Source organism: Oncorhynchus mykiss, chromosome 2, assembly GCF_013265735.2.
Source record: "Oncorhynchus mykiss isolate Arlee chromosome 2, USDA_OmykA_1.1, whole genome shotgun sequence".
NCBI classification, from domain to species: Eukaryota; Metazoa; Chordata; class Actinopteri; order Salmoniformes; family Salmonidae; genus Oncorhynchus; species Oncorhynchus mykiss.
This window is the reverse complement of record NC_048566.1, coordinates 69747277-69774253: the sequence shown is the minus strand read 5'-3', so window position 1 is coordinate 69774253 and position 26977 is coordinate 69747277. Positions and strand designations below refer to the sequence as shown.

Here is a 26977-nt window from a genome sequence, read left to right as displayed (position 1 = left end):
TCACCCATCTACACACCATACCCCATAATGACAAAGTGAAAACATGTTTTTAGACATTTTTGGAAATGTATTGAAAATTAAATACAGAAATATTTTATTTACAAAAGTATTCACACCCCTGAGTCAATACTTTGTAGAAGCACCTTTGGCAGCCATTACAGCTGTGAGTCTTTCTGGGTAAGTCTCTAAATGTATTCAAGCTCTGTCAAATTGGTTGTTGAACTATTTTCAGGTCTCGCCACAGATTTTGAAGTAGATTTAAGTCAAAACTGCAAATCGGAAACTCAGGAATATTCACTGTCTTCTTAGTAAGTGTAGATTTGGCCTTGTTTTAGGTTATTGTTCTGCTGAAAGGGGAATTCATCTCCCAGTATCTGGTGGAAAGCAGACTGAACCAGGTTTTCCTCTAGGATTTAGCTCCATTCCATTTCTTTTTTTATCCTGAAAAACTCCCCAGTCCTTAACGATTACAAGCATACCCACAACATGATGCAGCCAACACTATGCATGAAAATGTGGAGAGTTGTACTCAGTGACGTGTTCTATTGGATTTGCCCCATAACTCTTTGTAGTCAGGACAAAAAGTAAATTGCTTTTCCACATTTTCTGCAGTATAACGTTAATACCTTGATGCAAACAGGATGCCTGTCAATTAGGTTAGTATTGTGAAGTAACTGCAATGTTGTTGATCCATCCTCAGGAGAAAACTATCACAGCCATTAAACTCTAACTACTTTAAAGTCACCATTGGCCTCATGGTGAAATCCCTGAGCGGTTTCCTTGTTCTCCGGCAACTGAGTTTGGAAGGATACCTGTATATTTGTTGTGACTGTGTATTGATACACAACCCAAATTGTAATAAATAACTTCACCATGCTCAAAGGGATATTCAATGCCTGTTTTTACATTTTCTTTATTGGAAAACCTCCCTGCTATTTGTGGTTGAATCTGTGTTTGAAATGCACTGCTCGACTGAGGGACCATTTGTAGGGTGTGGGGTACAGAGATGAGGTACTCATTCAAAAATTAAACACTATTATTGCACACAGTGTGCTGACAGTGTCAAAAGCAAAGCATCATCACACCACCTCCATGCTTCCCGGTGGGAACCACACATGCAGAGATCCATTCACCTACTCTGCGTCTCACAAAGACACGGCGGTTGGAACCAAACATCTCAAATTTGGACTCATCAGACCAAAGGATAGATTTCCATCGGTCTAATGTCCATTGCTGTGTTTCTTGGCCAAAGCAAGTCACTTCTTATTGGTAGTGGTTTCTTTGCAGCAATTCGACCATGAAAGCCTGATTCACGCAGTCTCCTCTGAACAGTTGATGTTGACATGTGTCTGTTACTTGACCTACTTGAAATATTTATTTGGGCTGCAAATTCCGAGGCTGGTAACTCTTCTGAACTTATCCTCTGCAGCAGAGGTAACTCTGGGTCTTCCTTTCCTGTGGCAGTCCTCATGAGAGCCAGTTTCATCATAGCACTTGATGGTTTTTGCGACTGCATTTAAAGAAACGTTCAAAGTTCTTAATGTTCCGTATTGACTGACCTTCATGTCTTAAAGTAATGATGGACTGTCATTTCTCTTTGCTTATTTGAGCTGTTCTTGCCATAATATGGACTTCGTCTTTTACCAGATTGTAACGGTTTTCTTCTGGGGAAAGAGAGGCGGACCAAAATGCAGCGTGGTTAGTTTTGTACATCTTTAATAAAGATGAAAGTACAACAATCTACAAAACAAGAAACGTGAAAAACCAAAACAGTCCTATCTGGTGCCACAAAGACAGGAACAATCACCCACAAAACCCAACACAAAACAGGCTACCTAAATATGGTTCCCAATCAGAGACAATGACTAACACCTGCCTCTGATTGAGAACCCTATCATGCCAAACATAGAAATAGACAAACCAGACAGACAACATAGAATGCCCACCCAGCTCACGTCCTGACCAACACTAAAACAAGGAAAACACACACGAACGATGGTCAGAACGTGACACAGATAGGGCTATCTTCTGTATTCCACCCCTACCTTGTCAAAACACAACTGATTGGCATTAAGAAGGAAATAAATTCCACAAAATAAATTTTAACAAGGCACACCTGTTAATTTAAATGCATTCCAGGTGACTACCTCATGAAGCTGATTGAGAAAATGCCAAGAGTGTGCAAAACTGTCATCAAGGCAAAGGGTGGCTACTTTGAAGAATCTTAAATATAAAATATATTTAGATTTTGTTTAACAATTTTTTGTTTTGTTATTTCATAGTTTTGATGTCTTCACTATTATTCTACAATGTCGAAAATAATAAAGAAAAACCCTTGAATGAGTAGGTGTGTCCAAACTTTTAACTGGTACTGTACATGCATACACACTGCTAGAGAGGCCAGTACACTCTCCAGAGCTGTGGAGAACAAGACATCCTCATACTTATTCAAATACACCTTCTCTCATGTTTTCTGTTACTTCTCTTGGATGGTTAAGTGACTTTGTGAGCCCCAAGTAATTTTCCCAGCTTGTCTCCTTCCTTCGCTGACTGCTCACTTCCACCTTGCTGTTACCCTTCAAATGCATTTTAAACTCTCAACTTTGTCACTGTTTATTTTGCTCAGTTTAATTTTACTGCTCTTCACCTCATCTAACTTGCTATCATGTACAAAAGTGAACTTGAAATACTTGTGTGCAACCTGTGCTTGACGATGATGCCAAAATATCTTCCTCCAGTAGAACAATAAAGCTTATCAAACTTAATCTAATTGACTTAGTATTTACTATGAGCCTTGCCTCGTGACAAAACAACAGATTGAAGGAAAAGGGAAGAGGATGGATAAGGAAGACATGAAGATCAGATTAAAGGCCAAGGGAATGTGGAAGAGAGAGATGGCTGAGAAGCAACATTTATATAGATTGTAGACCGTTGCTGCTGTTGTCAATGGAAAAGAGTCTTATTAGTGTGAAGAACCTACTGTAACCTTTAATCCTCCACTGAGGTTGTTGTCTCAAACCTTACAGATAATTCTATATGTGGTGTACAGAAATAAGTTAGTCATTCAAAGATCATGTGAAAAACTATTATTGCACACCTATTATGTGACTTGTTAAGCAAATTTCTACTAACAAAGGGGTTGTACACTTATTGATTCTCCATATTTCAGCATTACATTTTTTATAAATGAGTTAAAAAATATACAAAAATAATCCACTTTGATATTATGGGGTATTGTGTGTAGGACAGGAACAGAAAATATCAGTTTAACTCATTTTAAATACAGGCTGTAACACAATGAAATGTGGAAAAAGTAAAGTAGAATACTTTCTTAAGGCACTATATTTTAAAGTATTTTCATTGATCAGTGCAAAATTGCTTTTTAATTCTGTGATGTAAATAAATGTATTTCCTATTACCAAGTAATTTACGGTTTCTATACCTTTTAGGTTTCCATGTGGACCAATTTTATCGGTGCATTCTGAAAAGCTATCCAAGGACTGTTCCATATGGTTGTGTTTTTAGGGAGTGATATTGGTTCTTGTGGGATCCTTTTAATTTTCCTCCATATTGTTATAGTGTTCTTAACTATGAAGTTGTTAATGTTCTTAGCTTTATCCTTTGAAAACAGACATGTGAAAAGATTCTGGGGATGAGCATGTACATCTTCAATAAGTACCCAATGTTCCTCTTTAGTGCACTAAACTATATGTCTCAAGTAAATGCCCTGGGTGGTGAGTTGATACAATTCCATATCTGGGAGGTTAAAACCACCCTCACACTTTGGGAGATGTAAAACTTCCCTTTTTATTCTATGAGTTTTATTTGCCCATATAAAGTTTGTGATGGCCGAGTATACTTTTTTAACAAATTGATGGAGATTATTCTATAGGCTATATACACTAAGTATACAAAACATTAAGAACACCTACTCTTTTCATGACAGACTGACCAGGCGAATCCAGGTGAAAGCTATGATCCCTTATTGACGTCACTTGTTAAATCCACTTCAATCAGTGTAGATGAAGTGTAGGAGACAGGTTAAAGAAGGATTTTTAAGCCTTGAGACAATTGAGACATGGATTGTGTATGTGTGCCATTCAAAGGGTGAATGAGCAAGACAAAATATTTAAGTGCCTTTGAACAGGGTATGGTAGTAGGTGACAGGCTCATCGGTTTGTGTCAAGAACTGCAACACCGCTGGGCTTTTCACACTCAACAGTTTCCTGTGTGTATCAAGAATGGTCCACCACCCAAAGGACATCCAGCCAACTTGACACAACTGTGGGAGTCCATCCCCCCATGAATTGAGGCTGTTCTGAGGGGGAAAGGGGAGGGGTGTAACTCAATATTAGGAAGGTGTTCCTAATGTTTGGTATACTCAGTGTAGGCCTTTGTAGGAGGCAGGCAGCAGGTTCCCCGGTGGAGGTGTGTGTGCCTCCTACATTACATTTCCTCTTCATCACTGGCACATCTCTTTACAAGCTGCCTCAACACCAGCACACACCAAAGCAGAAACTAGGTCTGCAGAGGCCTGCATGATCCATTCTATACTGCTGTTACACACACACACACACCACCTCACTCTCTCTCTCCTCTCTGTCTCTCGCCGTCTTACACGGAGTCAGGAGAGGAGCAGTCATCCTCATCTTTATTCAATTCCCCCCCTCACACACACACACTCCTAGAGAGGCCAGTACACTCTCCAGAGCTGTGGAGAGCAAGACATTCTCATACTTATTCAAATACACCTTCTCTCATGTTTTCTGTTACTTCTCTTGGATGGTTAAGTGACTTTGTGAGCCCCAAGTAATTTTCCCAGCTTGTCTCCTTCCTTCGCTGACTGCTCACTTCCACCTTGCTGTTACCCTTCAAATGCATTTTAAACTCTCAACTTTGTCACCGTTTATTTTGCTCAGTTTAATTTTACCGCTCTTCACCTCATCTAACTTGCTATCATGTACAAAGGTGAACTTGAAATACTTGTGTGCAACCTGTGCTTGACGATGATGCCAAAATATCTTCTTCCAGTAGAACAATAAAGCTTATCAAACTTAATCTAATTGACTTAGTATTTACTATGAGCCTTGCCTCGTGACAAAACAACAGATTGAAGGAAGAGGATGGATAAGGAAGACATGAAGATCAGATTAAAGGCCAAGGGAATGTGGAAGAGAGAGATGGCTGAGAAGCAACATTTATGTAGATCGTTGCTGCTGTTGTCAATGGAAAGGAGTCTTATTAGTGTGAAGAACCTACTGTAACCTTTAATCCTCAAACACAAATCTTTACCCACACACTGACCCTGACTTAAACACCTACAAAATCTCAATTTAAACCCGAAATGAAATGGGTTTCCATGGCTGAGCAGCCACACACAAGCCTAAGATCACCATGTGCATTGCCAAGCGTTGGCTGGAGTGGTGTACAGCTCAAAGGCATTGGACTCTGGAGCAGTAAAAACACGTTTGGTGGAGGAGGAACAATGGTCTGGGGCTGTTTTTCATGGTTCGGGCTAGGCCCCTTAGTTACAGTGAAGGGAAATCTAAACGCTACAGCATAAACTTACGTTCTAGACGATTCTGAGCTTCCAACTTTGTAGCAACAGTTTGGGGAAGGCCCTTTCCTGTTTCAGCATGACAGTGCCCCTGTGCACAAAGTGAGGTCCATACAGAAATGGTTTGTCGAGATCAGTGTGGAAGAACTTGACTGGCCCGCACAGAGCCCTGACCTCATCCCCATCGAACACCTTTGGCATGAATTGGAATGCCGACAGTGAGCCAGGCCTAATTGCCCAACATCAGTGCCCGAACTCACTAATGCTCTTGTGGCTGAATGGAAGCAAGTCCCTGCAGCAATGTTCCAACATCTAGTCTAAAGCTTTCCCAGAAGAGTGGAGGCGGTTTTAGCAGCAAAGGGAGGACCAATTCCATATTAATGCCTATTATTTTGGACTGAGATGTTCGACAAGCAGGTGTCCACATACTTTTGGTCATGTAAGGTATCTGGCACACACTTCACCTCCAAGCATGTGTAGCTGTCTCTCACCAAGGGCTTCGTTTTCAAACGGGGAAGCTGATTTTAAAATAGCCAACACCTTTGGGAGGATAATTATAAACAATCACTGGCACAAGAATCTCAAATAACAGCAGGAGCAAATAGTCAGCATGCCTTCCCTCCCTGCTATCCAACCACTGGAAGCTCCTAAAGGCTTTGGTAACACTTCATCCAGGTATAATTCCTTAGAACTTGTTATAAGCATTTTGAGCCTTTACAATGTCTTATAAAAAGGCTTATAAATGTGTCTCCCAATGGATCAAACTGTCTGTTATTCCTACCATGAACGTGCTTATTAGGGTCCATAGTGCTTATGTATTTGAAGAGGGTGATCATAAGAGCAGTGCATAAGGTGATTTGTGATGTCTCAAAATCACTTCAAAAGACACCTGCACTTCCACCTAGGCATGTAGCCTAGGTTAGGCCACGTTATTGTATAACTAAATGTTTAATTGATTAAACTTCACATTAATTATTGCAATACATTTGACAACAACCTCTCTTTCAGATGTGGTACATTTCCATAAATGTAGCCTATTGGACAATTCACAGCAGCAGCCGACAACAATGTAGACATTCCCTTTAAGGGGCAACCTTGGGGAACTCAGAAATTATTCTGATGTAAATGCATAGAATTCAATAGAGTTTAAAAAAAAAAATCTAATGCAAAAGCACATGAGTTTAACAGGATCAATTAGGGCAGGCTATAGCCGTATCACGATTTTTTAAAACGAGCTTATTGCTGCATCTTCTTTTTGATGGTGGAAAAAAGGAGACCATCCCTTTAAATAAAACTTGATGATTCCATTAGAACCGCAGCAGCAGCAGCAGCAGCAGTGATACACGCAGCCGCCCAACCTGGCCGCAGCAAGATTGTTGAGCAACATTTTTCCCCCTTCTGTATGACACTGGTGCGATTTAAAACATTATTATATTTGTTTTATACATTGGATTCTTGGGAGGATAAACGAAACGTGTGACATAGAAGAACAATAGGAGAACGTGTTTACGGTATTGGAGACACGGGTACTCTGGACGTTCATGAGGTGGACTTCGCCGCATTTGGTGGGCTGCTCCTAGCTTGGAAAATCCCACCACATATCCCTGACATTCATTCCAAACTCGACCTGTACGGTGAACTGTCACCGACGTAGATACATTTTAAAGGAAAAGCATGGAATAAAGCCTGACATCGAAGGAGTCCTGAAGAAAAGTCGTTTTTTTTTCTGGTGAAAAGTAGTCCACTGCTTATTTTAAATAACCTATTCATTATTAAGTAGCCTAGGAGAGGCATAGCCTACACTTACAACTCATCACAAGATGTCTGTTCCGGTAAGTCTTATTTAAAGGTTAGATTTTAAATTTGGCATGAACTTTTGTTGACTACAGATAGTCAGCGATACAATGTGGCCAAGTGTAATTTCCTTTGCTGCTCTGGCATTTGAAATGCACTAGGCTATGTGTCAGTGATGAGTATGCTACGTCTCGTGTATTACTTTTGTAGTATAATTGTAATACCACTGTTATAATGATATGAGATGTGTATTTTCAATGTTTCTCTAATTTGTAAAAATGTCCACACTAGGAGTGCAAGCTCCAACGCACACTGCTAGCTGTCAGGCTGTTGGCAAACTGTCAAATTTGACTTGTAGGAGTGCCAACGTTGCAGCCTGAGTTTTGTGAGTTACATAGTGTTGAGTTGAAACTTTACTGCAATTATGTAACCACCTGTATAGTTTGAGTCTAAGGCCAAACGTATTGGACTTGGACACTTCAACATGTTTGTAGTGATTATGCAGTTATGTGAATAGGATCAGGCATATGCAGTTTTGCTGGAGACCATTTTTGCTTTCTGTTGTCTTTTTCTGTTGTGTTTCCTGTTGCCTTGCACCATTAATCCAACAGCCTGCAAATCAGTAAATAGCCCAATTGTGTACCCCTAATCATATCAAAAGGTACCAGTTCCATCCTTTGATGTTTATTTGGGTTGTGTACTGTAGGTGTGTGTAGATATTCAGGATATGACTGTTCCCCTTGGCTAAGCACTGTTCTATCTAGCTTGGCATGTGTTGTTATGCACACAGATAAAACAGCGTGCTCTAACCTGTGTGAGGATTCCTTCGTCAATACACATCTCAACCCTAGCAGTTTGTGAAGAGATTCCAAGTTTGTGTATCTTGCTGCTTGAAATTCAGAACTCATTGTTTTCCCTGTCAGGCTTAGGGAGTAAAATGTGCTGATTACAGGGTTGTCTCCTAAACACTGAGATATATGGAGGCATCTTTGCCTGTAGATCATCTGGATACATGATATATACCATTTTATGAACTGGGTGGTTCGAGCCATGCTGATTGGCTAAAAGCCATGGTATAACAGACCTAATACCACGGGTATGACAAACATTTATTTTTGCTGCTCTAATTATGTTGGTGACCAGTTTATAATAGCAATAAGGCACCTTGGGGGTTTGTGGTATATTGCCAATATACCACGGCTAAGGGCTGTATCCAGGCACTCCGTGTTACGTCTGGCATAAGAACAGCCCTTAGCCGTGGTATATTGGCCACGTACCACACCCCTTCGTGCTTAAATCACCCATGCTTATAGCCTCATTCAATTGCAGCGATGTAAATGTGTAATGAACAAGCGTTATTTTCTTGTTTGCTTTGCTAAGTGTTTGAGCACATTATGAATCACTAACTGTATTAGGCTACACTTTTAGAAAAAACGGTGCTATCCAGAACCTAAAAGGGTTCTTCAGCTGTCCTCATAGGAGAACCCTTTGAATAACTATTTTTGGTTCCAGGTAGAGCACTTTGGGTTCCAGGTAGAACCCGTTCCACACAGGGTTCTACATGGAACCCAAAAGGGCTCTACCTGCAACCAAAAAGGGTTCTACCTTGAACTAAAAGGGTTCTCCTTTGGGGACAGATGAAGATCCCTTTTTCCTAAGAGTGTATGTATTATACTCTTGAGTAGGACTGTGTTTGGTTTGTACATATGTTTTTACCCTCAGCTACTGTAGCTACTCTGCGCTGTATTCAACAAACACAGTCCAGATTGCAAATCACATGCCTTGCGGCCCGGGTTTGATGGCAACAGCTGCTGTTCTCTGTGCAGACAGGATGACGAGTCTCCTAAACACCATCGGTAAAACCAGCACCGTAATGACTCCCTCATCTCCATGCCAACTAGTCTGAGCCCCTTCACCTGGCTGCCACACATGTCACTGGGAAATCAAAGACAAACAGACAGGGCCATGGAATGACTGTCCACCTAACCCAGTGGACAAATCATTCTTGCACACTTTTCCATTGCGTAGATATCATTTAAGATTTCCCATAGAAATCAAGTTAGATATGGGGGTGTTTTGGAAGATGGCTGGTGTATAACAGCTCATTTCCATTTGTACACTACTATTATTGCGGTAATAGTGTAGTAACATTGTTATTACAACGTTATAGCTGTCAATATAACATCTGCTATAGGCTACACTTTAGTCTGTATCTTCTTATTGGGAATGCAGATTTTTCAACGCATCCGATGTTGTTGCTTGGGTGATGGGTGTATTCCCTCGATGGCCTGCCAGAATTCTAATAGACTGGGAGTCCCCGTGGAGAGTATCCTCCTGCTGTATTTGATGGGTTAATTCCTCCAGTCAACCATATTATGAGGGAAATTAAACTGATGTTTGGATGGGATCAGCCCATAGAGTTAAGCATGCTTAGGTGAACATGAAGTCCCAGTTGGCTAGTAGCAGGGGTCCCAATGTTCCAACGCTGCAAGGCTTAGATGCTAAACACCCTGTCATTCACCATTCACATCTGTGGCTTTTTAGTCATCCCTCCTTTGATATTATGAATTGAACATTTGCAGGTTGTAATCCACTGATTTACTATACGTAGAATATAATAGCATCAATTGCATTGTTTTCCCAGTGTTTTATTTTCATGCTACATGTACTGTATATAGGTTGCTATTATAGTTTACAGTGTAGCATGCTTTTGCAAATGCAAACATTTTGGCAATATGCATGTCCTGAATACAGTACAATGGGACATATGGACAGATATAAAATCAAATCAAAGTTTATTTGTCACGTGCGCCGAATACAACAGGTGTAAACCTTACAGTGAAATGCTTACTTACAGGCTCTAACCAATGGTGCCAAAAAAAAGGTGTGTGTGTGTGTGTGTGTGTGTGTGTGTGTGTGTGTGTGTGTGTGTGTGTGTGTGTGTGTGTGTGTGTGTGTGTGTGTGTGTGTGTGTGTGTGTGTGTGTGTGTGTGTGTGTGTAGGTAAGTAAAGAAATAAAACAACAGTAGAAAGACATTTGAAAAAAGAGTAGCAAGGCTATATACAGACACCTGTTAGTCAGGCTTACTGAGGTAGTATGTACATGTAGGTATTGTTAAAGTGACTGTGCATATATGATGAACAGAGAGTAGCAGAAATGTAAAAAGAGGGGTTCGGGGGGGAACACAACGCAAATAGTCTGGGTAACCATCTGGTTACCTGTTCAGGAGTCTTATGGCTTGGGGGTAAAAACTGTTGAGAAGCCTTTTTGTCCTAGACTTGGCACTCCGGTACCGCTTGCCATGCGGTAGTAGAGAGAACAGTTTATGATGGGGTGGCTGGGGTCTTTGACAATTTTTAGGGCCTTCCTCTGACACCGCCTGGTGTAGAGGTCCTGGTTGGCAGTCAGCTTTGCCCCAGTGATGTACTGGGCCGTACGCACTACCCTCTGAAGTCCCTTGCGGTCGGAGGCCGAGCAATTGCCGTACCAGGCAGTGATGCTCTCGATGTTGCAGCTGTAGAACCTTTTGAGGATCTCAGGGCCCATGCCAAATCTTTTTAGTTTCCTGAGGGGGAATAGGCTTTGTCGTGCCCTCTTCATGTCTTGGTGTGTTTGGACCAATCTAGTTTGTTGTTGATGTGGACACCAAGGAACTTGAAGCTCTCAACCTGCTCCACTACAGCCCCGTCGATGAGAATGGGGACGTGCTCGGTCCTCCTTTTCCTGTAGTCCACAATCATCTCCTTAGTCTTGGTTACATTGAGGGATAGGTTGTTATTCTGGCACCACCCGGCCAGGTCTCTGACCTCCTCGCTATAGGCTGTCTCGTCGTTGTCGGTGATCAGACCTACCACTGTTGTGTCGTCAGCAAACTTATATACATGAATGCATGCAGCCGTATTTACAAGCATTCATAACATGCCATGAATTGATGTGGCCTATTGAGAATGTAGCACCTCTACCAGAGTACAGAGTATTCTTATCTTTAATATGAGCTCAGTTTCCCCAAGGGCACATCTCCGCTCAGCTGCAGTCTCTCTCGCCCCTCACTCTCCCTCCCTCCCTCCCTCCTTGCCAGCAGCCATGCAATGTAGGACACAAGGGGGTTAAATGGGACGTCTGCCGGGGCTCTATCGACAGCCCTCATATCTCCCTCTCAGAAGCCTGACATTTGACGCTTGTCATAGATGATGCTCCACATACATATTCATAATTGGTGCATTTCCATAACCCCTATCAGGCTCTGGCTATTTGTATGGGCAACATTTAGCCATCAGCCTCCCTTCCTTCTTTGTGTCTATCACATGTAAATCTCTATTCTACTAGATAGGTACACATAACTCACAGCAAATGCATTATTACACAGGAGGTGAGGTTGCTTATAAGTCATCCAAAATGCATAGAATACAATGTACTACAACAGTGCAACCAGCTACCATCAACCAGTTGATGTAGCCTATTTGTAACACACACACACACACACACACACACACACACACACACACTGACTGAGGAAGCATCTTAATCCAGCAGTCAGCTGACACATCAATTTGTTTACAACTGACAGCTCAGGAGATATTATCATATTTATGCTATAAACAGCTGCAGGTAGAAATATGAATAAACATTTAAGCATACATATGTAAACTGCCGCATGTCTCTTTTTCCCTAAATATACCATCATCAGGTGTCAATGTACCACACATAGCAACTGTTCATCATTCAGTTATGTTCTATTCCAATAGCACTGTACACTGAAATGGTGTTCTGATGCTATCTAGTCATCCTATCCAGGGTCTTATAGATTTCAGTAATGGTATTGACTACTGCGTGTCTATCATCAGTCAGCCACAGCTGACCTACTAATACCAAGGGCCCATCCACAGTCAGCCTGTCATATGAATCTCCACTAAAGGCCATGTCTTGTGACTGGTTGGTTTTATCTGATCTACAGCTAATACGTCTTGCTTGACTTTTCTCCTTCCATCGTTGAACTGCCAGTATTTCAGGGAGAAAAGGTAGCATCAGCCTTTCTGAAAAGCTAGCCCCCGTGGCTAAGAGGAGAGCAATAGAGCAGAGCAGTGTGTGTGGTGGGACTGGGGCTGTGTGGAGTCTGTCCTAACTCACGCTCAAACAGTCAGACACACAATGGAGGAGCAGAGCCACTGCTGCATGCCAGAACATTCCTGCTCCAACGGTCCCTGGGGAATTCACTTTTCTCACTCTGCTCACTCACTGAAGAGAGACTGTGTGTGTGTGTGTGTGTGTGTGTGTGTGTGTGTGTGTGTGTGTGTGTGTGTGTGTGTGCGTGTGTGCGTGTGTGCGTGCGTGTGAGCGTGCGGGCGGGCGGGCGGGCGGGCGGATGTGCAAGAGAGAAAGAGAGAGAGAGAGATTCTGCAAGAAGTATTGGTTCGTACCTACATGTATGTGCGTTTTAGAGGACAGTGTGTGTAAAGGGGTGTGTAGATATGTGTGGGACATTGAATGAGTGTGTGTGGGAGAGTTACCCTATGTATGTGATCTTACATTCTTCTACTGTCCTCCATCAATCCTTGTCACAATGCAGTATGTGTGTGATCATCTGGTATCTTGTGGGAGGACTGTGTGCATACTTATGTATATGTGTGCGTCGTTTGTGCATGTTTAATTAAAAAAAAAAAACAGGCTAGTCAATTAAGAACAAATTATTATTTACAATGATGGACTGGCAAGAGGCAAAAGGCCTCCAGTGGGACGGTGGCTGGGTTTAAAAAAGCACAACAACAAAAAACAATGGAAGACAAAACTGACAATACAGATCGAAGCTACTGGCAACAGCACAAATACAACAGCAAGCAAACAGAGGGATGTGTGTGTGAAGTAAAACGACATGCTTCCTTACATAAGGCATTGCAAGTACTTGCGCTTGTGTGTGAAACCTTCTGAGTCAGTGTGGGAATGCTCAGTAATGAATAGCACTGTGTGCTGAAATTCCGTTCTGTGCGTGTACATCCTTATATGTGTTAAACCCTCTGTCTGAGAAAGTGTGTGAATGCTCAGCAGTGTGGTTCTCTGTTAGTCTATGTGGCGATGGACTGGCAGCAGCAGCAGTCATGTATCTCTCAGCCAGGACTCTGTAGCTATTGCTGTTATTTATTATCTTGGCTATTTCTAGTAGCAAATGCCACTATTTGGCATCTCTCCCTCAATCTCTTTCTTTTTCTGTTCTTCTCTGTTCTCTTCATCCCTATCCATCATTCTAGCCATCTCCCTCCTCCTCTCCTCCTCCCTCCTTCTCTCCTCCCTCATCTCCTCCTCCCTCCTTCTCTCCTCCTCCTACCCTCTCTCCTTCCTTTTCTCCTCCTTCTCTCCGCTTCTCACCCTCTCTCCTCCTCCCACCCATCTGCTCCCTCGTCGACCTCCTCCCTCCTTCTCTCCTCCTCCCACCCTTTCTTCTCCTCCCTCGTCTCCTCCTCCCACCCTTTCTCCTCCTCTCCTCCTCTCTCGTCCTCCCTCCTTCTCTCCTCCCTCGTCTCCTCCTCCCTCTTTCTCTTCTCCTCCCTCATCTTCTCCTCCCTCATCTCCTCCTCCTACCCTCTCTCCTCCTCTCTTCTTCTCTCCTCCTCTCCTTCTCCCACCCTTTCTTCTCCTCCCTCGTCTCGTCCTCTCTCCTACCCTCTCTCCTTCTTTCCTCCTCCCACCCTCTCTCCTCCTCCCACCTTCTCTCCTCTCTTCCTCCCTCCTTCTCTCCCCCTCCCACCCTCCTTCCTTCTCTCCTCCCCATATGGTGTTCTTTCCATGTTTATCCCATCATCTTCTTATTCCAGTTTTTTCTTGGTATATGATGGGCTGTACAGCCTTTGTCTTGGTTAATGATGGGCAGTACAGCCTTTGTCTTGGTTAATGATGGGCAGTACAGCCTTTGTCTTGGTTAATGATGGGCTGTACAGCCTTTGTCTTGGTTAATGATGGGCAGTACAGCCTTTGTCTTGGTTAATGATGGGCTGTACAGCCTTTGTCTTGGTTAATGATGGGCTGTACAGCCTTTGTCTTGGTTAATGATGGGCAGTACAGCCTTTGTCTTGGTTAATGATGGGCTGTACAGCCTTTGTCTTGGTTAATGATGGGCTGTACAGCCTTTGTCTTGGTTAATGATGGGCAGTACAGCCTTTGTCTTGGTTAATGATGGGCTGTACAGCCTTTGTCTTGGTTAATGATGGGCAGTACAGCCTTTGTCTTGGTTAATGATGGGCAGTACAGCCTTTGTCTTGGTATATGATGGGCAGTACAGCCTTAGTCTTGGTATATGATGGGCAGTACAGCCTTTGTCTTGGTATATGATGGGCAGTACAGCCTTTGTCTTGGTATGTGATGGGCAGTACAACCTTTGTCTTGGTATGTGATGGGCAGTACAACCTTTGTCTTGGTATGTGATGGGCAGTACAGCCTTTGTCTTGGTATAGGATGGGCAGTACAGCCTTTGTCTTGGTATGTGATGGGCAGTACAACCTTTGTCTTGGTATGTGATGGGCAGTACAGCCTTTGTCTTGGCATAGGATGGGCAGTACAGCGTTTGTCTTGGTTAATGATGGGCAGTACAGCGTTTGTCTTGGTTAATGATGGGCAGTACAACCTTTGTCTTGGTTAATGATGGGCAGTACAGCGTTTGTCTTGGTATATGATGGGCAGTACAACCTTTGTCTTGGTTAATGATGGGCAGTACAGCCTTTGTCTTGGTATGTGATGGGCTGTACAGTATGCAGTGTATTGGTCAGTGCGGGAAAGGGAAAGGGGGATACCTAGTCAGTTGTACAACTGAATCCATTAAACTGAAATGTGTCTTCCGCATTTAACCCAACCCCTCTGAATCGGAGCGGTGCGGGGGGGCTGCCTTAATCGACATCCAGGTCAACGACGCCCGGGGAACAGTGGGTTAACTGCCTTGCTCAGGAGCAGAATGATAGATTTTTGCCTTGTCAGCTCTGGGATTTGATCCAGCAACCTTTCACTGGCCTAACGCTCCTACCCGCCAGGCTACCTGTCACCCTTATACAACTCAGTGTGAGACCCAAGCAGTTATCTTCTCATTTCAAAGCCTGGTGTCATTTTCCTCACACTGTCTCCTGGTTTGTCCCCAGTGATCTGGCCTAGACAGACAGCACTGGATTTCAGCCCTGTGGTCAGAAGTATTATGACTTCCCTCCCAGGGAAAATCACCATCACAAAACACAATCCCGCACTCACCTCCCTGAGGAGAAGTCCTTACTTATGCTTTTATATTGTCCTGTTTGATATGAGCCTGTGAGAATGTGGGCCACGCTGAGGCAGAGATGGCTTCCCGCAGAGTTGTGACCTCCTGATGAGAGAGAGAGAGAGACTCCTAACCTACTGCCAAATGTATGACCATATTAGAGACACATATCCCTCAGATTACACAGATCCACCAAGAATTCGAAAACAAATCCAATTTTGATAAACTCCCATATCTATTGGGTGAAATACCACAGTGTGCCATCACAGCAGCAAGATTTGTGACCTGTTGCCACAAGAAAAGGGAAACTAGTGAAGAACAAACACCATTGTAAATACAACCCAAATTTATGTTGATTTATTTTCCCTTTTGTACTTTAACCATTTGCACATCGTTACAACACTGTATATAGACACAACATGACATTTTAAATGTCTTTATTTGTTTGGAACTTCTGTGAGTGTAATGTTTACTGTTCATTTGTATTGTTTATTTCACTTTTGTATATTATCTCTTCACTTGCTTTGGCAATGTTAACATATGTTTCCCATGCCAATAAAGCCCCTTGAATTGAATTGAATTGATATTCCTCTGTGGCCTTTATAAGAGCCATAATGAAACCCAGGGTTTCTCAGTGCCTTCTGGTTAGACTGTCAGAGCATAATAACCCCTCTGTGTTGTTTCACTGCTCTCTAAATCACATCATCTCATTATGTGCTTCTCATTAGCCGTGCATACTTGTCTTCATGACAGTGGGAGAGAGTGGTATGTTTGTGTCAGTGTGATGTGCATATGCGGGTGTCATGAACAGTATGTTGGTGCACAATTTCTTTGCTTGATGCTATATGTGTGAGGTAATTGAGGGTCAAATTGAGCAGCTGTGAGACCGACAGAAAGACAGACGGCAAGAGTGTGTGTGTATTGTGTCTGTTCCTTCTGCCAAAGCATCCCGTCCCTGGCTTCGTAAATCTCCTGGCTGATCTGCGTAGTGGCGCTGTTAATGGCCGCCCATCGATCACGCTCACGTGTGCATTATCGCCGATGTGGTTAGGTGCAGGCTTAGTGACTTATTTCGCTGGAAATTGGCCAGTCAATTTGGCAGAGAAGGACAGCGCCGGTCCAGAGAATTGATCATCATTTGAAATGCAAAGCTGTTGGCAGCATAAACGAGTGTGCAAGTGAAAGGGTCAACTGAAGAGCATGAGCTGGAGGAGGGGGATGGGGATGGGGAAGGAGAGAGAGAGAGAGGGGGATGGGGATGGGGAAGGAGAGAGAGAGGGGGATGGGGATGGGGAAGGAGAGAGAGAGAGGAGGATGGGGAAGGAGAGAGAGAGGGGGATGGGGATGGGGAAGGAGAGAGAGAGGGGGATGGGGATGGGGAAGGAGAGAGAGAGGGGGATGGGGAAGGAGAGAGAGAGGGGGATGGGGAAGGAGAGAGAGAGGGGGATGGGGATGGGGAAGGAGAGAGAGAGGGGGATGGGGAAGGAGAGAGAGAGGGGGATGGGGAAGGAGAGAGAGAGGGGGATGGGGATGGGGAATGAGAGAGAGAGGGGGATGGGGAAGGGGAAGGAGAGAGAGAGAGGAGGATGGGGAAGGAGAGAGAGAGGAGGATGGGGATGGGGAAGGAGAGAGAGAGGGGAGGATGGGGAAGGAGAGAGAGAGGGGGATGGGGATGGGGAAGGAGAGAGAGAGGAGGATGGGGAAGGAGAGAGAGAGGGGGATGGGGATGGGGAAGGAGAGAGAGAGGAGGATGGGGAAGGAGAGAGAGAGGGGGATGGGGATGGGGAAGGAGAGAGAGAGAGGAGGATGGGGAAGGAGAGAGAGAGGGGGATGGGGATGGGGAAGGAGAGAGAGAGGGGGATGGGGATGGGGAAGGAGAGAGAGAGGGGGATGGGGAAGGAGAGAGAGAGGGGGATGGGGATGGGGAAGGAGAGAGAGAGGGGGATGGGGATGGGGAAGGAGAGAGAGAGGGGGATGGGGATGGGGAAGGAGAGAGAGAGGGGGATGGGGAAGGAGAGAGAGAGGAGGATGGGGATGGGGAAGGAGAGAGAGAGGAGCATGGAGAGAGGGGGATGGGGATGGGGAAGGAGAGAGAGAGGGGGATGGGGAAGGAGAGAGAGAGGGGGATGGGGATGGGGAAGGAGAGAGAGAGGAGGATGGGGAAGGAGAGAGAGAGGGGGATGGGGATGGGGAAGGAGAGAGAGAGGGGGATGGGGATGGGGAATGAGAGAGAGAGGGGGATGGGGAAGGAGAGAGAGAGGGGGATGGGGAAGGAGAGAGAGAGGGGGATGGGGAAGGAGAGAGAGAGGGGGATGGGGATGGGGAAGGAGAGAGAGAGGGGGATGGGGAAGGAGAGAGGGGGATGGGGAAGGAGAGAGAGAGGAGGATGGAGATGGGAAGGAGAGAAAGGAGGATGGGGAAGGAGAGAGAGAGGAGGATGGGGATGGGGAAGGAGAGAGAGAGGAGGATGGGGATGGGGAAGGAGAGAGAGAGGGGGATGGGGATGGGGAAGGAGAGAGAGAGGAGGATGGGGATGGGGATGGAGAGCGAGAGGGGGATGCGGATGGGGAAGGAGAGAGAGAGGAGGATGGAGAGAGGGGGATGGGGATGGGGAAGGAGAGAGAGAGGAGGATGGGGAAGGAGAGAGAGAGGAGCATGGCGAGAGGGGGATGGGGATGGGGAAGGAGAGAGAGAGGAGGATGGAGAGAGGGGGATGTGGATGGGGAAGGAGAGAGAGAGGGGGATGGGGAAGGAGAGAGAGAGGAGGATGGGGATGGGGAAGGAGAGAGAGAGGAGGATGGAGAGAGGAGGATGGAGAGAGGGGGATGGGGAAGGAGAGAGAGAGGAGGATGGGGATGGGGAAGGAGAGAGAGAGGAGGATGGGGATGGGGATGGGGAAGGAGAGAGAGAGGAGGATGGGGATGGGGAAGGAGAGAGAGAGGAGGATGGGGATTGGGAAGGAGAGAGAGAGAGAGGAGGATGGGGATGGGGAAGGAGAGGAGGATGGAGAGAGGGTGTAGGTAGGAGAGGGGAGTAGTTAAGGGCATGTGTAATCGAGTACTCGAACGGACCTCAAAACTCGATCTTTAATCAGAGATACAATTTTTTTCTAATTCTATACAGCTATTTGGTGGAATGTGCTTTGAAATTCTGTCTGGAAGATGTTAATTTGCTATGACTCTAGTGTTCCATTTGTACATGTGCATTTGTGGGGCACAACATCAAAGAAACCAAGGTAGGCATTAATTGCACAGTTCCATAATTCCCTTTCCCCTCCATGTCTCACTCACTCAATTTCATTCCGACCGCTCCCTCTACACACATGTGCCGAGTTCACACACAAGCTCCCATTAGGCCTACAGAAATAAATGTATCTAACTGATGGGACACAAGTTCCCATTAGGCCTACATTAATAAATGTCTCCAACTGATGTTCTCAAGCTCCCATTAGGCCTACAGAAATAAATGTCTCTAACTGATGGAACACAAGCTCCCATTAGGCCTACATAAATAAATGTCTCTAACTGATGGGACACAAGCTCCCATTAGGCCTACAGAAATAAATGTCTCTAACTGATGGGACACAAGCTCCCATTAGGCCTACAGAAATAAATGTCTCTAACTGATGGACTCAAGCTCCCATTAGGCCTACAGAAATAAATGTCTCTAACTGATGGAACACAAGCTCCCATTAGGCCTACAGAAATAAATGTCTCTAACTGATGGACTCAAGCTCCCATTAGGCCTACAGAAATAAATGTCTCTAACTGATGGAACACAAGCTCCCATTAGGCCTACAGAAATAAATGTCTCTAACTGATGGGACACAAGCTCCCATTAGGCCTACAGAAATAAATGTCTCTAACTGATGGACTCAAGCTCCCATTAGGCCTACATAAATAAATGTCTCTAACTGATGGACTCAAGCTCCCATTAGGCCTACAGAAATAAATGTCTCTAACTGATGGAACACAAGCTCCCATTAGGCCTACAGAAATAACTGTATCTAACTGATGGACTCAAGCTCCCATTAGGCCTACAGAAATACATATATCTAACTGATGGAACACAAGCTCCCATTAGGCCTACAGAAATAAATGTCTCTAACTGATGGACTCAAGCTCCCATTAGGCCTACAGAAATAAATGTCTCTAACTGATGGGACACAAGCTCCCATTAGGCCTACATTAATAAATGTCTCTAACTGATGGGACACAAGCTCCCATTAGGCCTACAGAAATAAATGTCTCTAACTGATGGGCACAAGCTCCCATTAGGCCTACAGAAATAAATGTCTCTAACTGATGGGACACAAGCTCCCATTAGGGCTACAGAAATAAATGTCTCTGATGGGACTCAAGCTCCCATTAGGCCTACATTAATAAATGTCTCTAACTGATGGGACTCAAGCTCCCATTAGGCCTACAGAAATAAATGTCTCTAACTGATGAGACACAAGCTTCCATTAGGACTACATAAATAAATGTCTCTAACTGATGGGACTAACGAGCTACATTCCTTGCCGACAGTTTTATCACAAATGTAAAAGGGACTGGTTGATTGAAGTAAGGAAATATGTGTTCCAAAAATGAGCTAGAGTTTTGGAATAATTGGATCTTGTCTATTTTCTGCTTAGGTTACTTTGCAAACTGCTGTTACCATTATGAATTGGTGAGCTTAGGATATAAACATAGACAATTTTCCACACTTAAAATATGCAAAAACATTTGTTTGAGAAAGACAGCGTATTTATATCAGAATCATTAAGCCTACTCACCAAACAGATGTCCATAATTCATCCCCATGCAGTGCTCAATGTAGAATTGTTTATCCATTTAGAAAATTCAAAACAGGCAGAGTAAACTAAATGGAATATCTGTTGGCCTATATCGAAAAGAAGACACATTTTGGTTTGTAACCCTGAAAAAAATGGCCTTTCAACGTGTGAAACTAAAAGCCCTGTTTCAAATGATCTCTCTTTCAGAGTATCTGTTCCAGATCACTCCGCACTGGCAACTTTTACATTTACAAAAATATTCTGTTAGATTTGATTCTGTTATATTACATCATGTGTTTTGCTAATCTTAAAATAAATAAGGCATTGTTGTACACTGTTGACATATAGATAAATGCAGTAGTACAACATCAATATGCCCATCCCTAGGAGTAGTACAACATCAATATGTCCATCCCTAGGAGTAGTACAACATCAATATGTCCATCCCTAGGAGTAGTACAACATCAATATGCCCATCCCTAGGAGTAGTACAACATCAATATGCCCATCCCTAGGAGTAGTACAACATCAATATGTCCATCCCTAGGAGTAGTACAACATCAATATGTCCATCCCTAGGAGTAGTACAACATCAATATGTCCATCCCTAGGAGTAGTACAACATCAATATGTCCATCCCTAGGAGTAGTACAACATCAATATGTCCATCCCTAGGAGTAGTACAACATCAATATGCCCATCCCTAGGAGTAGTATAACATCAATATGTCCATCCCTAGGAGTAGTACAACATCAATATGCCCATCCCTAGGAGTAGTACAACATCAATATGTCCATCCCTAGGAGTAGTACAACATCAATATGCCCATCCCTAGGAGTAGTACAACATCAATATGTCCATCCCTAGGAGTAGTACAACATCAATATGCCCATCCCTAGGAGTAGTATAACATCAATATGTCCATCCCTAGGAGTAGTACAACATCAATATGCCCATCCCCAGGAGTAGTACAACATCAATATGCCCATCCCTAGGAGTAGTACAACATCAATATGCCCATCCCTAGGAGTAGTACAACATCAATATGCCCATCCCTAGGAGTAGTACAACATCAATATGCCCATCCCTAGGAGTAGTATAACATCAATATGCCCATCCCTAGGAGTAGTACAACATCAATATGCCCATCCCCAGGAGTAGTACAACATCAATATGCCCATCCCTAGGAGTAGTACAACATCAATATGCCCATCCCTAGGAGTAGTATAACATCAATATGCCCATCCCTAGGAGTAGTACAACATCAATATGTCCATCCCCAGGAGTAGTACAACATCAATATGCCCATCCCCAGGAGTAGTACAACATCAATATGTCCATCCCTAGGAGTAGTACAACATCAATATGCCCATCCCTAGGAGTAGTACAACATCAATATGCCCATCCCCAGGAGTAGTACAACATCAATATGCCCATCCCTAGGAGTAGTACAACATCAATATGTCCATCCCTAGGAGTAGTACAACATCAATATGTCCATCCCCAGGAGTAGTACAACATCAATATGCCCATCCCTAGGAGTAGTACAACATCAATATGCCCATCCCTAGGAGTAGTACAACATCAATATGCCCATCCCCAGGAGTAGTACAACATCAATATGCCCATCCCTAGGAGTAGTACAACATCAATATGCCCATCCCTAGGAGTAGTACAACATCAATATGCCCATCCCTAGGAGTAGTATAACATCAATATGCCCATCCCTAGGAGTAGTATAACATCAATATGTCCATCCCTAGGAGTAGTACAACATCAATATGCCCATCCCCAGGAGTAGTACAACATCAATATGTCCATCCCCAGGAGTAGTACAACATCAATATGCCCATCCCCAGGAGTAGTATAACATCAATATGCCCACTGCTGCTTCTGCAGCCAAAACATGGTGTTATAAAGAGATAATGTTATGTAGCTCCTAGCAGTAAGACCTCCCCCTCATTTAGTCCTAATCTCCTGTCTTCTAAACCTCTAGTAAACTCCCTGATGACTCCACAACAGCATGACATTCAGCATGCAGCAGCATTTCCATGAAACACAGAACTAATGTGTTTCTGCTTACCATTTAAGACATAGGCTCCTACAGTGGGTCAGGGAGTTAGTAGGCTACTGTACTGTACGTCTCTTAGAGCCTTATGGTGGATAGTGTAATTTTCTTACTAGAGATGATCAACTCCACGGCAGGGCTGCTGTTCCGTTAGATTAATTTTCTAAGCAAAAACTAATTACTGGAGCCCCAGCTGAGTCAGTGTTTTTGCATGCTCAAGTTCTCAAGAGGTACCTGAGAGAAGCACTAGACCAACAGTCAGATGTAATCAGCTTAGCCCACTGCGCCACACAGCAGGCCGGAGAGTAGGACCGCTGGGCTGAAGAGAGCAGGCGGCTCAGATAGAGTGGAATAGTGTGTGTTTGTGTAGTAGTGTGTGTATAATGTGTGTGTGTGTGTGTGTGTGTGTGTGTGTGTGTGTGTGTGTGTGTGTGAGCCTGTGCTAGTAATGTATTATCTATGAGCAGCTAACAGTGTGAAGAGCCTTTAATCCGTGCCCACGCAATGTAAAGAACCTCTAATCTGAGTGAAGGTTACAGTTGCTTTGTGCATTTACATTTCCCAAATCACTGATGCATTATGAATAATGTATGCACAGGCTCAGCGGCTCCAATCTGGTGATTGATGGATTCCGACAGATAAATTAAGGTTTATGTTTCCATCTTTAATTCAGACATTTAGCGCCGTCTGCTCTCGCACGCTATTACTGTACCATTCAACATATAGGGAAATCTGTTGGTGTGGTTTTGATTTATAATGGAAATGAGAATTGATTATGGCATAATGGGTTTTATGATGATAAACTAACCTGTGGATGACTTTTAAGTATTCTTCTTCTGTACATTTGAGAGGGAGGGATCATTCTCTTTCTCTTTGTGACCTCCATCAGCCCCATCAGTCACCATTCTCCCCTCCCTGACGCCCTCTCTCCGCCCTGTTCCCTCCCCAATAGGCATTGTCATGAAGAGGGCACAACAACGCCTATTCCCCCTCAGGAGACTGAAAAGATTTGGCATAGGTCCTCAGATCCTCAAAAAGGTCTACAGCTGCACCATCGAGAGCATGTAGGCAGGCGGTGGTTGCATCACCGCCTACAGAGGGTAGTGCGTACGGCCCAGTACATCACTAGGGCCAAGCTTCCTACCCTCCAGGACATCTGTACCAGGCGGTTTCAGAGGAAGGCCCTAAAAATGACCAAAGACTCCAGTCACCCTAGTCATAGACTGTTCTCTCTGCTACTGCACAGCAAGCGGTACCGGAGCCCCAAGTCTAGGACCAAAAGGCTTCTTATCAGCTTCTACCCCAACCCATAAGACTCCTGAACATCTAATCAAAAGGCTACCCGGACTATTTGCATTGACCCCCCATTTTTATGCTGCTGCTACTCTGTTTATTATCACTTTACCTACATGTACATATTACCTTAATTACCTCAGCTAACCTGTGCCCCTTCACAATGACTCTGTAACGGTACCCCCTGTATTTTGCCTCGTTACTGTTATTTCATTGTTGCTTTTTCATTATTTGTTATTTTTCTATTTTCTTCTTATTAATTTTAATTGTATTTATTTTTTACTTCAGTTTATTTTAGTAAATACGTTCTTATCCCTTATTTTTCTTAAAACTGCATTGTTGGTTAAGGGCTTGTAAGTAAGCATTTCACTGTACACCTGTTGTATTCAGCGCGTGACTTGATTTCATTGATTTCATTTGATTTTCCCCTCCCTGTCGCTCTCTCTCTGCCCTGTTCCCTCCCTGACCTGAGCCTGCTCTTGGTGGAAATGTGTCATTCCTTGTGGGCCAGCCCTGTCACTCTGCTCTGACTTATCTACTGATGGAGGTTAGGCCATTTCTGATTGGGGATTTAGAGCAAAAAGATAGCGGAAAAGAGGATGGAAAAGATGAGGAGAAAGACAGAGAGATATAGAGCTAGACAGATGGATCTAGAGCTAGACAGAGGGATCTAGAGCTAGACAGAGAGATATAGAGCTAGACAGAGCAATATGGAGCTAGACAGAGAGATATAGAGCTAGACAGATGGATCTAGAGCTAGACAGAGATATATAGAGCTAGACAGAGAGATATAGAGCTAGACAGAGGGATATGGAGCTAGACAGAGATATATAGAGCTTGACAGAGATATATAGAGCTAGACAGAGAGATTTAGAGCTAGACAGAGATATATAGAGCTAGACAGAGGGATCTAGAGCTAGACAGAGATATATAGAGCTAGACAAAGAGATATAGAGCTAGACAGAGAGATATAGAGCTAGACAGAGAGATTTAGAGCTAGACAGAGCGATATGGAGCTAGACAGAGATATATAGAGCTTGACATAGATATATAGAGCTAGACAGAGAGATTTAGAGCTAGACAGAGATATATAGAGCTAGACAGAGGGATCTAGAGCTAGACAAAGAGATATAGAGCTAAACAGAGAGATATAGAGCTAGACAGAGAGATATAGAGCTAGACAGAGCGATATGGAGCTAGACAGAGAGATATAGAGCTAGACAGAGGGATCTAGAGCTAGACAGAGAGATATAGAGCTAGACAGAGCAATATGGAGCTAGACAGAGAGATATAGAGCTTGACAGAGAGATATAGAGCTAGACAGAGATATATAGAGCTAGACAGAGAGATATAGAGCTAGACAGAGTGATATAGAGCTAGACAGAGGGATATAGAGCTAGATAGAGAGATATAGAGCTAGACAGAGGGAAAAGATTTCATGACGCTGACTCTATGTCATTTAGACACTTGTTGTTGCCCCTATCCCTCATCAATGCAGCTGCCGGATTACCATTGCATCAGCAGCACCATACTGTTAACCGAATGTTGCGGCTCCCATTTTCCGCTCGTGGAGCGACCTTTGTGTGCCTAACGCGCCTCTTTATTGCCAGTTCCCGGGATTAAGCCTGGCTTGTGAAGGATAATGAAAGGACTCCACCCGTTATTACTGCGGCTTTGGGGGGAGATAGAAGGTCATTTATGATTTTGAAGATGGTTTTTGATTTCTCGCACAAAATCACACTTCACAGGCTTGAGTGAAGGCAATTATTTGTCTTCTTTTTGTGTGATTGTGAGTGAAGGGAGATTATTGCTGCCCCTATGACCACAGCCCTTCCACACACATTACACACATACTCAGTGCTCACACGCACACCCACATTACACACACTCACACCCATATACACCAACCACCCACATTATACACACTCACACCCATACACACCAACCACCCACATTACACACACTCACACCCATACACACCAACCACCCACATTATACACACTCACACTCACAAACACACACACCAACCACCCACATTATACACACTCACACCCATACACATCAACCACACACATTACACACACTCACACCCATACACACCCATACACACCAACCACACACACACACACACACACACACACACACACACACACACACACACACACACACACACACACACACACACACACACACACACACTCACACACTCACACACACATACACAATAACAACAACACACTCAAGACAGTAGGAGGCTATCTGTAATGCCGTGTGTATGGCAGGTTTTTGTTCTTGGAGCATCTTTCCACTTGGAGAGACTTACAGAGCACCACACGGTTTAGTTATATTTTATAAGCACCGGGCCAGCGTTTTGGTTGGGCTCCTGGGAGCTCAGTATGCTCATCAGTAAACATTAATGTTCCTCAGCTGCCTTTTATATCCATACTTATGCTCAGAGCGTAACACCAAGCCCTTTTTATACACACAGGATTTTAGATTTCAGTTCAGTCAGCGGGTATAGTTTTAAAATCCACTTTAACTCGTAAAAACTATGCGTTAAATTAATGCAGAATCTAATGTTTTGGCTAAAGCTAGGATTTTGAAATGAGATGTCCTTATAGACTGCTGATGTGGTATTTCAGCTCTCTATTTGGCTCCAGCTGGTAGTAGGGACATATGGGATACCTCCACCACTCCTCATTCCCACTAGGATCTCTGATAAGCAGGTGGCATATGGTCGCTGGTGCCTCTTCCTACACAGATGCTCTGCTACATGTCCTCAAACAGAAGGTGTACTGATCACTGAAGTCAGAGGTCAAAGGGTACAGCTGTTACCTGGTCTTCCTGGGGTTAGATAGGTGTTCCAGAACAGTGTAAGACGGCCCTGTTCAATCTTAGTCAATAAGGTTTGGTAAGGTTGTTATGACAGGGTTGGCAGGGCCTTAGGCCTTAGCTGGGAAATGGCTACAGTGAAGGCTGCAAACATCAGGGCTTGCAGGCATTGGAGCTTCAGGTTTCTCTCAGGGGGGTTAAAGGGAAGATGGCTCTGAAGTCATTGGTCTGTGGAGGTGGTGGGAACCAGGGCTAAATGGCTTTTGGTCCTGAGCCATAGGATACCAGGAATAAGGGATGGGTTGGATTTCAGCAACATTGGGGTATAGATTGTAGAGTAGATTGAAGATGAAATCAGAATCAAATGACGAAGACTCCCCTAACACACCGTGTCCCTGTCACGCTGGACTAGGTGTGTGTGCAGG

The 26977-nt window shown here is 44.0% G+C and overlaps 1 protein-coding gene across 3 annotated transcripts in view; it reads left to right on the top strand.

The window, feature by feature from the left end:
• The first annotated feature begins 6887 nt into the window (after window positions 1-6887).
• The window catches only part of LOC110494902 (breast cancer anti-estrogen resistance protein 1), a 118534-nt gene continuing 98444 nt past the window's right edge, over window positions 6888-26977 (top strand). For all 3 annotated transcript variants that reach the window (XM_036954536.1, XM_036954526.1, XM_036954525.1), the window contains exon 1: window positions 6888-7389. In XM_036954536.1, the coding sequence (XP_036810431.1) occupies window positions 7378-7389 (12 nt within the window). In that variant the 5' untranslated portion in view covers window positions 6888-7377. The remainder of the gene's footprint in view (window positions 7390-26977) is intronic.